The 13,432-nt window shown below is 42.5% G+C and overlaps 1 protein-coding gene across 3 annotated transcripts in view; it reads right to left on the bottom strand.

Annotated features, from left to right (window-relative positions):
• The window catches only part of XPNPEP3 (X-prolyl aminopeptidase 3), a 133,771-nt gene that overhangs the window by 67,707 nt on the left and 52,632 nt on the right, over nt 1–13,432 (bottom strand). For 2 of the 3 annotated variants that reach the window (XM_033935084.1, XM_033935082.1), the window contains one exon: nt 10,286–10,348. The exons of the other annotated variant lie outside the window; for it this stretch is intronic. In XM_033935084.1, the coding sequence (XP_033790975.1) occupies nt 10,286–10,348 (63 nt within the window). The remainder of the gene's footprint in view (nt 1–10,285; nt 10,349–13,432) is intronic. 3 annotated transcript variants of the gene reach the window in all.

Below are 13,432 nucleotides of genomic sequence, written 5' to 3' on the forward strand. Positions count from 1 at the left end.
ACACTCATCCCATTACCCTGATTTACCCATTAGGTTTATAATCAACCAATAGGAAGATAGAGCAAACCATATCAAAGTAATCTCAAGCAACGGAAGACATCAAAATACCCCAAAAAATAAAAGGACAAGGGAAGTAAAACCTATCAGAACCACTACATCCACCAAACCTAACACATCTACCTCCATTCCCTGTGCATATCTTAACACCAGATCTGTTAGGAACAAAGCATTCTTAATTAAAGACTGGATCATCAACAAACAAATAACTTGTCTTTTCCTAACGGAAACGTGGCTTCTGTCTGAAGCTGACCCAATAATAAATGATCTTATACCAGATAATTTTAAAATTCACATGCTAAATCGTGAAGGAAGAAGAGGGGGAGGATTAGCAATTGTCACCAAGGAAGGATTTGTAGTTGAACTATTGGATTCCAAAATGACCAATCAATTAGAAATATTAGCCGTAAAATTAGCAATAAAGAACTAGAAGATTCCCTCTCTTGTATACTATTCTATGTTCCGCCAAAAAGCTGGCCAAAAGCTAGAGAAGACTTCTGCGAATTTGTCCTACATAACTCAATCACTTCATCACATAATCTAATCGCAGGAGACATACACTTACATCTAGATGAAATAGACAATCCAGAAGCGAAAGACTTTAAAAACTTTCTTTCTTTACTCAATTATAATCTCCCTTCACCCACTCAAACACATGAAAAAGGCCATCATCTAGATGTGGTAGCAATGTCCATAAAGGAGATCATAAACCCTCCCATCTCTCTCTCGGATGGTACTTGGTATCTTGATATCTGGTCCGACCATTTCACTTATTATTTCAATCTAATTTGGACTCGGCTAAAATCTAAGACACACCCACAGACAAAAAGAGAACACCTCACAAGGGGTCATATCAACCCAGAGGAATATTGGTCACAATATGATCTACAAGCGAAGATAGAAGAAGAAGGAGCTGACTTCTATGTTTATTGGATGAAAACTAGCACGTCCATCTTAGATAGAATTGCCCCATACGAAAGAGCAAAAGCTGCTCAAACAAATACAACAAATGGTTTGATGTCGAACTCCTAACAATGAAACAATCAGTAAAACGATTAGAAAGAATCTGGAAAAAAATGGGAAAACTGTCAGACCGAAACAACTGGAGATCCAACATAAAACTCTACAAACAACAGATAAAAGAAAAACGTAAAACTTTTTACTCAACCAAAATTAACTCATCTAATACTAGCTCAAAAGGAGCCAATACAAAAGAACTGTTCAACATAGTTATAAATTTATTTGACACCACACGCCACACTCAACCCATGCATACCAAGCTACCTTCAGCAAATGATCTAGCACAACATTTCGATTCAAAAATCAAAAACCTAAGAAATAACTACCGTATTTTCACGCATATAACGCACGCGTTATACACGATTTTACAAACCGAGCATAACCATGCGCGTTATATGCGTGAGCGCGTTTTACAATTTGTTTTTTACATTGCTGGTTCCCCCCCCCGACGTCCGATTCATCCCCCAGCCCTGAAAGCCTGCTGGCCCCCCCACCCTGAAGGACCGCTCGCACCCCCACCCTGAAGGACCGCACGCACCCCCCAACGTACGATTCATCCCCCAGCCCTGAAAGCCTGATGCCCCACCCCGAAGGAGGGACCGCGGCAGAGGAAGCAGTGCAGGGCTCAGAGAAGGGGCGGGACAGCTGGCAGAGGAAGCAGCAGGGCTCACTGGCATCGCGAACCCACAGTAGACTGCTTCTCCACCGCAAACGGTGCGGGGGGGCTGGGGGATGAATCGGACGTCGGGGGTGCGAGCGGTCCTTCAGGGTAGGGGGGCCAGCGGTCCTTCGGGTGGGGCATCAGGCTTTCAGGGTGGGGACAGGACTTCAAGGGGGGACAGGCAGACCTTTAACGGGGGACAGGACTTCAAGGGGGGACAGGACTTCAAGGGGTGGGGGGGGCAGTGTGGTTTGGAGAAGCCAAAGGGGGTGAAAAAGCTATAAAATAAACCCACCAGCGTGCCAATGTGTTGAGAGGAAGAGGTGGTCTGGGAAATTCTGCTGAGCAAACTCTGGGCCCATTTCCACCCCCCAGTTAGTCTACTCCACTCAACTGGTTCACACACTGAGTGGGTCTTTGGGTGTTGTGCCTGGGTAGTTGTTTTGGGATCTCTTTTAGTGGTTTGTCAGTATCTCCTTCTGGTCCAAGGAAGGAAACTTTGTTAACCTTAGCATTGACCTTCAGAATATGTTTGTAACAGCGCTGCTTGTGTGGCATTAGGCTATGTAGTGATCGAAAGAAAAAACCAGACCTTTGCACATTTTTGCACTATATGGTGGGTGTATGAGGAGATTCACATTTCCTGCACAGCTAAGTCGTTGTGAAGTTACCTTGTTCTTTCTGTATTTGACATCTAGCAAGGTCTCTGTTTGGAAGGAAAGATCTAAGTTATGGTAAAAGCAGATAGCGTTGCTGGTTTTAAAAAGGTTTGGACAAATTCCTGGAGAAAAAGTCCATAGTCTGTTATTAAGACATGCTTGCCCTGCTTCTGCGTCTGCTTGCCCTGGATCGGTAGCATGGAATGTTGCTATTCTTTGGGTTTTGACCAGGTACTAGTGACTTGGATAGGCTACCATGAGAATGGGCTACTGGGCATGATGGACCATTGGTCTGACCCAGTTAAGCTATTCTTATGTTCTCATCTGTAGGGGCCTTTGTTTTCACTTCTTATTTTAATGTATTTTTTTCTGGGAACTTATCAGTGTTTTTTATAATGGGAACAAAAATGGAAGAGAATTACCGTAATAATAATAATAATAATAACTTTATTCTTGTATACCGCATTACCATGGAAGTTCTATGCGGTTAACAAATAAGAGACTGTACATTTACAGCGAAGTTACAATTTCAGTAATGTTACACTTACATTTAGGACGATACATTTACAGTGTTGTTACATTTACATTTTAGAAGATAGATTTACGGCAAAGTTGTTTTTTTGGGGGGTTTTTTTCCGCTAGGTTGACATATACTGAGTAGTTACATTTGCTGTAAGTTACCTGCTGCGATGTTACATTAGTAGAGTTACATACGGCGGAGAAGAGACTGGGGGAGAGTCGAGGTCAGAGGGGGAGGCAAGTAAGAGGGTGGATAGATCAGAGGAATTTGTCAAAAAGGTAGGTTTTGATTAACTTCCTGAATGTTTGATAGGGGGGGGGAATTGTGTGTGGTATGGGGGGGTTAACTATCGTAATTTCTTCAGCTAAATAATTCAATCCACCTCAACCAGACATAGGAGAACTCACGCACCATTCACACACTCTCCAACCAAAAACGTCAAAAAAAACAACTGTTCATTCTTATAAACTACCGTATAACTTTTAATCTAGAGTTAGTGAGTATGAATTCAGCAACAAGAACAGAAATCACATGTTCATTCTTATAAACTATAACATTTACCGGTAATCTAGATCAAACGAAGTATCGAGGACAAAATAATCTAAATATAGTTACCGTAATTACGGTAAAGTTGTAAATAAACAAAGTTTATTGGTTTATTCAGTCATCATCATCACAGTCATCTGAATCGTTGAATCCATCAAAATCCGAATTGTCATCATCGTCATTAAATAAAGTGAGCACGGCCTGCAGACGATCCTCGTTTATTTCCGAAGTGATATAGTTATCGTCGTCATCATCATCGCTGATATCCGTGTTGTTGCCTCCTTCCGCTGCATGATTACCGGTAGTAGTGTCATTAGTTTCATAAACAATGCCCGCTTTTCTAAATCCGTTTCGAATAGTATCTTGTGTTATTTTATCCCATGCTGAAGCCACCCACTTGCAGACTTCTGTGAAAGTTGGCCGCTTCAGCCGCCCCGTGGGTGTGTACTTGTGCGTGCTGCTCTGCATCCACTCCTCCCACTCCTTTCTAACAAAAGTCTTGAATGGATGATTCACTGCGATGTCAAGTGGTTGCAGCTTACACGTCAGGCCTCCAAGTATTACAGCGATGTGGGCACCAGTAGAATTAATGTAGGCCTGAACATTTTTTTCTTTGTGGGCAGCCATGGCATCAAAAATTAACAAGGATTTTTTGGAAAAAAATCCACCCTGTCTTGCCCTAAAGCATTTATCTACCCACAATCTCATTACGTCGCAGTCCATCCATCCCTTCTTGTTGCAGTGCACAACCACACTGGTGGGCAGTTTTTCACGGGGCATAGTGACCCTTTTGAAAATGGCCATGGGCTTTAACTTAACCCCGCTAGCTGAGGAACCAAGAACTACTGTAAAACACATTCTTTCATGCCCAGTTGTGGTGATGGCAACAGATTTAGTACCTGTGGGGGCTACGGTTATTGTCGCTGGAATGTCGAATGCCATTGGAATTTCATCCATGTTGATGACGTCTTTTGCAATGATGACAAGTTCAGATATTTCTTTGGCAACAAAGTCACGGAAATCGATCAATTTTTGCTGCCAGTCATCCGGAAGTCGCTGGCCAACAGTTGTTCTCATTCGAACCGATAGTCCGTTCCTTTTCATAAATTTCGAGATCCATGTGAAGCCAGCTTTGAAGTTGGGTATTCCTCTTCCCTTGGCAAGTAGTTTTGCCTTCATCTGAATTGCAACGGTAGAGACTGATTGATTTTGCTCCCTTCTCCCCAGAATCCACTGCTTCAAGTCATCCTCCAGCTGAGGCCATTTTGGTTTGGCCCCACAACGTGCCCGTTTTCGCGGATTGCATTTCTCCAGTTCCTTCTTATCTTTTCTCCATTCACGCACCGATGTTTCTCCAACATCGAACTCTCTCACTGCGGCCCGGTTGCCTATTTCCTCAGCTTTCGCAACGACTTTAAGCTTAAAGTCCACTGTATATGACTTTCGTCTCATTCCTGGCATTATGGCGGTAAATTTAAATTTAATTGATAAACTCTACTAGATAAATGCAGAATACCAATCTGAAGAGATCAAATTAAAATGTGGACTCTACATGCAGCATTAATGATCTTTTATAGGCTTACCCAATGGCTGGGATGCTGTTGTATAGGCAAAATACTATTCAATGGGTCACTGGGCAAATTACAAGGCCAGATAGACAACAGAATGAGATGAGGGGGGACATGGCCACGGTGATCAAAAGCGCGCCGCGACAAAGGCGCGCTGACAACCCGGCGCAGAAAACTGAGCGCAAGCATGCTCAGACCATCTTCTTTGTCTGTAGATGGTCTGCACATGCTTACAGAGCAGGGAGGTGATTCGGGGCAGAGGGCAGGGCAGCGAGAGGAGAGTCTGGACGGCAAGGCAGGAGCAGGGCGGCAATTCGGGGCAGAGCGGCAAGAGGAGAGTCGGGACGGCAAGGCAGGAGCAGGAAGCCGATTCGGGGCAGAGCGGCAAGAGGAGAGTCGGGACGGCAAAGCAGAAGCAGGGCGGCGATTCGGGGCAGAGCGGCAAGAGGAGAGTCAGGACGGCAAGGCAGGAACAGGGCGGCGATTCGGGGCAGAGCGGCAAGAGGAGAGTCGGGATGGCAAGGCAGGAGGAGGTTTTAATTCAACGAGCAGCATGCGCGGTATACGCTTGTGCGCGCTGTTAAATTATTTACATAAATTTCGGTTCCCCGCGCGCTATACCCGTGTGCGCGTTTTATAAGGGTGCGCGTTATATGTGTGAAAATACGGTACTCGACAATTGTTGTTTACGAACATCAATCAACTGATATACAAAGAAATGAAATACCAGTGGACATGATCTGGAGTTCCTTCCACAATTTAGATTGGAATAGCTACATCAACTTATATAACAAATATTCTAAATCATACTGTGTCCTGGACTCATGTCCCCCAGAGATTATGAAAGCAGCTCCACTAGACTTTAAATTATCTTTATTGAATTATCTAACCAATAACCTAAACAATGGAAAATTCCTCACCAACAATGGTCATATTATAATAACCCCAGTCCTAAAAAATTGTAAAGAATCAGCAACATCAATAACCAACTATAGACCAGTAGCATCTATTCCATTTATGGTAAAAATCATGGAAGGATTGGTACACACCCAATTAATGGAATATCTCGACCTATTCTCTCTTCTGCACGAAACTCAATCTGGTTTTAGGACTCTGTTTAGCACTGAGACAGTAATCGTGGCCATTCTGGACAATTTGCGTTACTTGTTCAGTAAGGGCCTCAACGCCCTAATCATGCAATTTGACATGAGCTCTGCCTTTGACTTGGTGGACCATGGAAAATTATTACAATGCCTAGACACAACTGGAATCAGAGGAGAGGTACTGAACTGGTTTCGAGATTTCCTTATATCACGCACCTACCAAGTACGTTTTAATCAAGATCTCTCCGACACATGGAACAATCCATCTGGCGTGCCACAGGATCACCACTATCCCCTTTGCTCTTAAATGTTTACATGTCTTCATTGGGTGCACAACTGTCCCAGCTGGGGATAAAACTATTTAGCTATGCTGATGACTTCACAATAATCATCCCATTCACCAACTCTGTCTCAGAAGTCACCCCAAAGCAACAGAAGTACTAAATCGGATAGAGCAATGGATGACTGAATTCAGACTAAAACTAAACTCAGAGAAAACAAAAATTTTTCATAGCATCACCACACCCACTTGACACTAAAGCACCAATGTGCATCAATAACCTTAGTTACCCCATTCAACCCACTATGAAGATATTGGGAGTAACACTGGACCAGAGCCTGACCATGAAAGACCAGATAGACTCCTTGATTAGAAAAATCTCTCTCACCCTCTGGAAGCTTCGGTCCATCAGAGCTTACTTCGATACCTCCTCATTTTGAATTCTGGTACAATCCCTTATACTGAGTCAACTCGATTATTGTAACATCGCCTACTTGGCACTCCCCCAGAAGAATATGCGGCGATTGCAACTAGTACAAAATGCAGCGGTTAGATTACTTTGTGGACTGAAGAAGTTTGATCACGTAACACCTTCCTATCGACTTCTACACTGGCTGTCGATGGAGGCACGTGTGAAATTCAAGTTTGGTTGTTTTTGCTTCAAGGTACTTTATGGCTTAGCCCCTAAATATATAACAGACCTTTTCTCTTTCACAACCAACAGACACAAGCGAAGCTCACACCGAACTTTGTTTCTCCACCGGTTAGAGGTTGTAAATTTAAAACTCATTACCAATATCTTTTCTCACATCAAGTAGCACTATGGAGAAAAGACCTAGAATTACTCGTGCCTACTACCTATAGGGAATTCAGGAAACGCCTAAAAACACATCTGTTCCTGAAATACTTAGGAAACCAACCTATACAATCTTAGTCCTCAACAAACGATCTCTAGATCTATCAATCATTAAGTCTGTATTTTGTTTATTCTATTCAATCTGTAACATTTCTAATCATTGTAAACCGCATAGAATTTAACGGTCCTGCAGTATATAAATTGTTATTATTATTATTAACCATTTAGGAAGTCATAAGACATACCAGTGGTCACAGTGCTGCAGCTTCAGATTTTCTACCTCCATGCCAGTCAAGTAGGGTCAAGGCGTGTTTTAACTGGAACGAAAGTTCAAGTTTGGAGGAAGGTGAACTAGGTTAAAAAGAAATGTGTAGAGAATTTCTGCTGACAAGATCATGGGGGTCACTTGTACCTGGGCATATAAGGAAGAGGATCTTCAGTGAGGAGTGTCTTATTCTATTTGTTCAGGTGAGATGCTCCAAAGCCAGCAGAAGCTCCAACCATTGATGCCGTCAACATTATCTGCCTTTGAAGACCTTTTCAATTCGACTAGGTATACGAATACAAAGGTGACATGCCAGCGAAGGGGCATGAAAAATGGGCATGCCCAATAGAGTACAATCTGGAGTTTGGACTGTATCTTTTGGCTAGTTAATTTTTTCTGGATTTCTATTACCTGAATTAGCAATAGTAGAAGTAATTTGTGACTAGGAGGGAGAGAGAGAGAGGGCCAATGAGATGCTAGAATTTGCTGACAGACATTGATCCATGCAATTTGGGGTTAAGAGGGCTAAGTAAGTAAGTGTGTGTGTGTGTGTGGGGGGGGAGTTGTTAAGATGTATGAGTGGATACAATTGTGTTTTAGGGGGAGAATGGAAGAAGAGTGATGGGGGAGGGATAGTGGGTTGCATAGGTGCCAGCTCTGTGAGTGCTAGAGCAGTGTTCTTCAACCACCGGTCCATGGACCAGTGCTGGTCCACAGAAATTTCCTGCTGGTCCAGTGTTCTTCAACAGCCGGTCCACAGTGCGATTGATGCGGTGTTATCTTCGAACCAGCTCCCTCTTCCTCACTGATTCAGTGCACGTCATCAGGGAAGCGGCAGAGGAAATTAGGCCAGTAGAAGACCCGAAGCAGCGTTTAGTGTGCCTGCGACGCTGCTGCTCCTGCCGGGTTTGTCCGCCCTGTAGCGGTGGGAGGGTCAATGGGGGTTTTGGTTGTGCCGGGTCGGCGGCGTCGGCGGCGGGGGGGGGGGGGGGGGAGGGGCGGAGCCAGGCAGGTGGAAGGAGAATGGGAGGGAGGCAGGCAGGCTGCCATCGGAGGAGGGGTGGGGGGGTTCAATGGAAGGCAGATAGGATGGCATGGGGGGTTCCATGAAAACATGCTGCTCAGGGGGATGGGAGGCAAGCAAGCAGGCAGCAGGCATGGGGGGGGGTTGGTTTCAGTGGAAGGGGAATGGGAAGCAGGCAGGCTGGCATCGGAAGGGGGTGGGGGGTTCGATGGAAGGCAGACAGCCAGGATGGCATCGGGGGGGGGGTTCCATGGAAACATGTTGCTCAGGGGAATGGGAGGCAGACTGGCATGGGGGGGTTCGGTGGAAGGGGGATGGGAGGCAGACAGGCTGGCATTGGAGGGGGGTGGGGGGGTTCAATGGAAGGCAGGCACGCAGGATGGCATCGGGGGGATTTCCATGGAAATATGCTGCTCAGGGGGATGGGAGGCAGGCAGGCTGGCATGGGGGGTTTCAATGGAAGACAGGCTGGCATCGGAGGGGGGGGAGGAAGGAGGCACTAAGGATATAGAAAGGGGCACTATGGACATAGGAAGGAGGCACACGGAGATTCACAGACAGAAAAAATGACAGACAGGCAGCATGCAAGGAGAGAGAGACAAAGAAAAAAAATACCCAGACAGACAGACATCTACTCTAGCACCCGTTAATGTAACGGGCTTAAAGACTAGTTGTAATATAATTTCTTCCATTAATTTTTCACACACACACAATATAATTCCATTAACAATACATAATGGTAACTACAAAATTTTAAAAAAAAACACAAAGCACACTGTATGCAGAGAAAATGTTAATTATCATTTATATTTGTTTTTTTTTCAAAGAGGTCAAGGCAGATGACTTTAAAATATGCAATGTCACCTCAGGAACAGCTACAAAAAAAAAATAAACAAATATAGTGCAAAATATAGACAGCAGATATAAATGTTCAAAACTGATGATTTTCCCTACCTTTGTTGTCTGGTGATTTTATTAGTCTCTAGTTGCACTTCCTTCTGACTGTGCATCCAAGATTTCTTTCTTTCCGACTCCTGCATGCTTCCTCTCCTCTGGACCTCATTCCTTTCCCCAACCAACATCTCTCTCTGTCCCTCCATGAGTCCAACTTTTTTTCCTCTCTCTCCTCCACCCTCACTGGCAACATGTCTCCCTTTCTCTCTCACTGTCCATCTCTCATTCCCTCCTTTGCTGCAAAGGGAGTGGGGAAAGAGAGAGAGACTGATGTCACTTTCTGGCCCCATAAGCAGTAAGTGATTTCAGAGAGAAGCCAGGCTAGTACAAGGAGCAGGCTAGAGAAACTGCTCACACCGGTAAAGATTTAAAGGGGAGGGAGGGAAGAAAGGATGTGAACATGGCGTGGGGAGGGCAGAAGTGCTGACGCCCCCACCAAGACAGCTCCCAGGGCAGTCCAACACCCCCACCCCCTCTTACCACACCACTGGCTAGAGTTAAGATTACAAGACCTCCTGATGATTCTCAAACACTTGAAAGCAAAGCCATTTCCTAAAATGTTTTGAGAGGAGTGTTAGTGCTAAAGGGCAGATCAGATATAATGCTGTACAAAACTGGATATTTCAAATATTTGATTTAAACATTTTTGTAAACATTTTTGTAGATGTGACTGCAAAATGTAATAAATAAAATGTAAAGTTGGACTAACAGAAAATAATTTTGAAAAAACACCCCAATTTTAAGTAAAAAAAAAAAAAAAATCTATATTCACCTTAGCATACAAAAAAGCTTCATCTATGGGTGCTTTCTTCGTAAACATGGTCTCAATAAAAGCCTGTAAAAAATGTAAAAACAGAATATAGTATATACTTAGCAGTTGTTCCAGTGTTAACTATCTGATGGGGTACTGATATGCACCAAACACAATAAATCATTGGGCAATGATTTTAGGGCTGAACTACATTGTGATAAGGGTTATTCCATGTCAAGTGATCAAGGGCTCCCTGCATGACCATCACGGATTTTGATAAAACTTTATGCACAAAGTCCCACATGTATCAAACGAACTTTGGTAAAGTTTTAGTTTCGCCTGTGGAATATTCATGGAGATATAGCCATTTGTTTGACCCCATACTGCAATGACATACAGTACGACAGTGACATTCTGACAACTTTGAGACACAATATCTCACGAGCTATGTTTCCAAAAAAACTGAAACTTAGCTACCCTGCACAACTTTTGGAGCTCTATTCAGTGCTACCAATAATAATTTTTGTCGAGCACTGAGTGAATGGCTGAATTACAGTAAACTTGGCCGAAAAAATTAGTGCTCCAAAAAAAGTCAAAGTTTGACATTACTTAGCTCCCACAATAATTGAGTAATAAATGCGAAATTTGGCGCATAATGTCTCAGTACAACGTTGTTTTCAAAAGTACAATTTCAACCTCCAGGCTCTTTCCATTAGTTTACAAATTAAGTGTAAAGTTGCTAATTTGTGTAAAAAGGCCAAAAATAGGGTATTTTCAGCCTACTTTTACAGAAAAATACCTTTCAGAAACTCTTTCAAATCAGTCTCATTAGAAAGAGCATATTTCAAACCCCCTAGAAAAGTGGGTTTTATTTTTCAACACAGGTTAACAATGCCCGAAAAAGGGGGACAAAGTTGGGAGATGTCACCATGGCAACGGCCTACGTTTCAACTTACAATTATGTCACTTTTCACACTGTTTTTCCCTGTTTATTTTTACTCAAGCTTTGGGTACAATTATAGTGTTCTTAATTAATGATTATTCCTAACTAGAAATTGAGGTGATAATTTTGTTGCATGCAGATCACAAATTACAACTTGTTTTCTTTTTCAGATCCACATTATTATTAATTCAGTTTAAAATGGATGCCAACGAATCGACTAATAATAATCCTTTTCTGCCAGACTGTGCCATTGGGCAAAAATTGTTGTCAAAGTGTCATGACGGCACATTTTATTTTAAAAAATGTGGGCTCATTTTTTTACATAATTTGTCAGCCGATGAAAAATTGCTTATCACTCGGCGCTCTGAAGTTGAACTGATGGATAAAGACCAAATCTGCCTCCACCACAAAGCAAAGTATCTCGACAAATACGAATTAAAGCAAACATTGTGTTGTAATCCATTTGAAAAGAAAAATCACATTGTTCAAAGTGGATTGTTAAAAGTCGATCTTGCCATGTCTAATGATTTTAGAAAAGTGGCAAAAATAAATATCAAGCCAGGTCAGAAACTTTGCAGTAGGTGCAAAGCCCAATACATTTCAATGAGTGAAGCTACTGCAGCATCTTCATCTTCAGACGATTTTGATATCAGCATCTCCGATGCAGTTGATCAAAGCTTGACTGCTTTAGGAACCTCTCCATTGAAAATTCGAAGGTTAGCTAGTAGAGATAAAGCCGGCTATGTGATACGAAAAATTGAACGTGTGCAGAATGTGATAGCCAAGAAGATTACATCTGCTGCTGGAGTTTCAGCTGAAGAAGTTGGGCCATCTCGTCAGTCTGTAGAATGCAAGTTATGTGAAGATTACACTGACCTCATTGAAGAAATGAAAACGAAAATTGCAATATCCAACAGGTCAATGAAAGTTCAATTATTGACGATGGCCCCAAAATTTGGTCAATAAAGGAAACAGCAATGAAGTTTGGCGTTTCAGAGCGCATGGTCAGAACAGCCCAAAAAGTAAAGAAAGAGAAAGGCATTTGTTCTATATCTGTTGCAAAAATTGGCAAGTCCCTTCCAAAAGAAATTGCAAATAGAGTTCAAGATTTTTACGAAGACGATGAATTCAGCAGAATATGTCCTGGCAAAAAAGATTGCATTTCAGTCCGCCTCAATGGTTTAAAAGTACAAAAGCAAAAGCGGCTGCTGTTGTGTAATTTAAAAGAGCTGTACGTGGCGTACTGTAACAAATACGGAACTGAAATTGGTTTTTCCAAATTCTGTGGGCTCAGGCCAAAGTGGTGTGTAACCATTGGTGCATCAGGTGCACACTCCGTGTGTGTCTGCACGATACATCAAAATGTAAAGCTCATGCTACAAGGCGCCAATGTCAAAGAGAACTACAAAGTTCTTATGGAAAAAACTGTGTGCGACCTAAATGTCAATGACTGTATGCTACAACGATGTCAAAACTGCCCTGGTGAAGAAGCACTAACAGCATACCTGGAAGAAATATTCAAGGATTTAGATCCAGAAGAATCAATAGAATTTAAGCAATGGGTTCACGCTGACCGTGAAACATTAGAAACAAGCGTACTAATCATGGACAACTTTATTGAAAGACTTGCAAGCAAGATTTGGAAGTTGACAAACCACCATTTCATTTCAAAACATCAAAGTGAATATTTGAAGATGTTGAAGACATGCTTAAAAGAAACGGAAATGATCGTTTTGATGGATTTCGCTGAAAATTACTCATTTGTTGTACAGGATGCCGCCCAAGGCTTTCACTGGGAAAATTCACAAGCTACGGTACATCCTTTTGTTGCATATTACCTCAATGAAGTGGGCACATTGCAAGTTGTAAACTGTTGCATTATTTCTGATCATATGCAACATGATACGATATCTGTACACGTGTTTATTCAAAAGTTGATCGAATTTTTGGTAACTCAAACAAACATTACCAAAATATACTACTTCAGTGACGGCTCAGCTGCACAATATAAAAACTACAAGAACTTTGTGAATTTGTGCAATCACAGAAATGATTTCAACATTGAGGCTGAATGGAATTTTTTTGGAACTAGCCACGGAAAATCACCCTGCGATGGAGTTGGTGGAACAACTAAACGACTGGCTGCCCGGGCTAGCCTCCAAAGACCATCAACGAATCAAATATTGACGCCAAAGGATCTATTTAACTTTTGTGACCAAAATATG

Source organism: Geotrypetes seraphini, chromosome 2, assembly GCF_902459505.1.
Source record: "Geotrypetes seraphini chromosome 2, aGeoSer1.1, whole genome shotgun sequence".
In the NCBI taxonomy this organism is placed as follows: domain Eukaryota; kingdom Metazoa; phylum Chordata; class Amphibia; order Gymnophiona; family Dermophiidae; genus Geotrypetes; species Geotrypetes seraphini.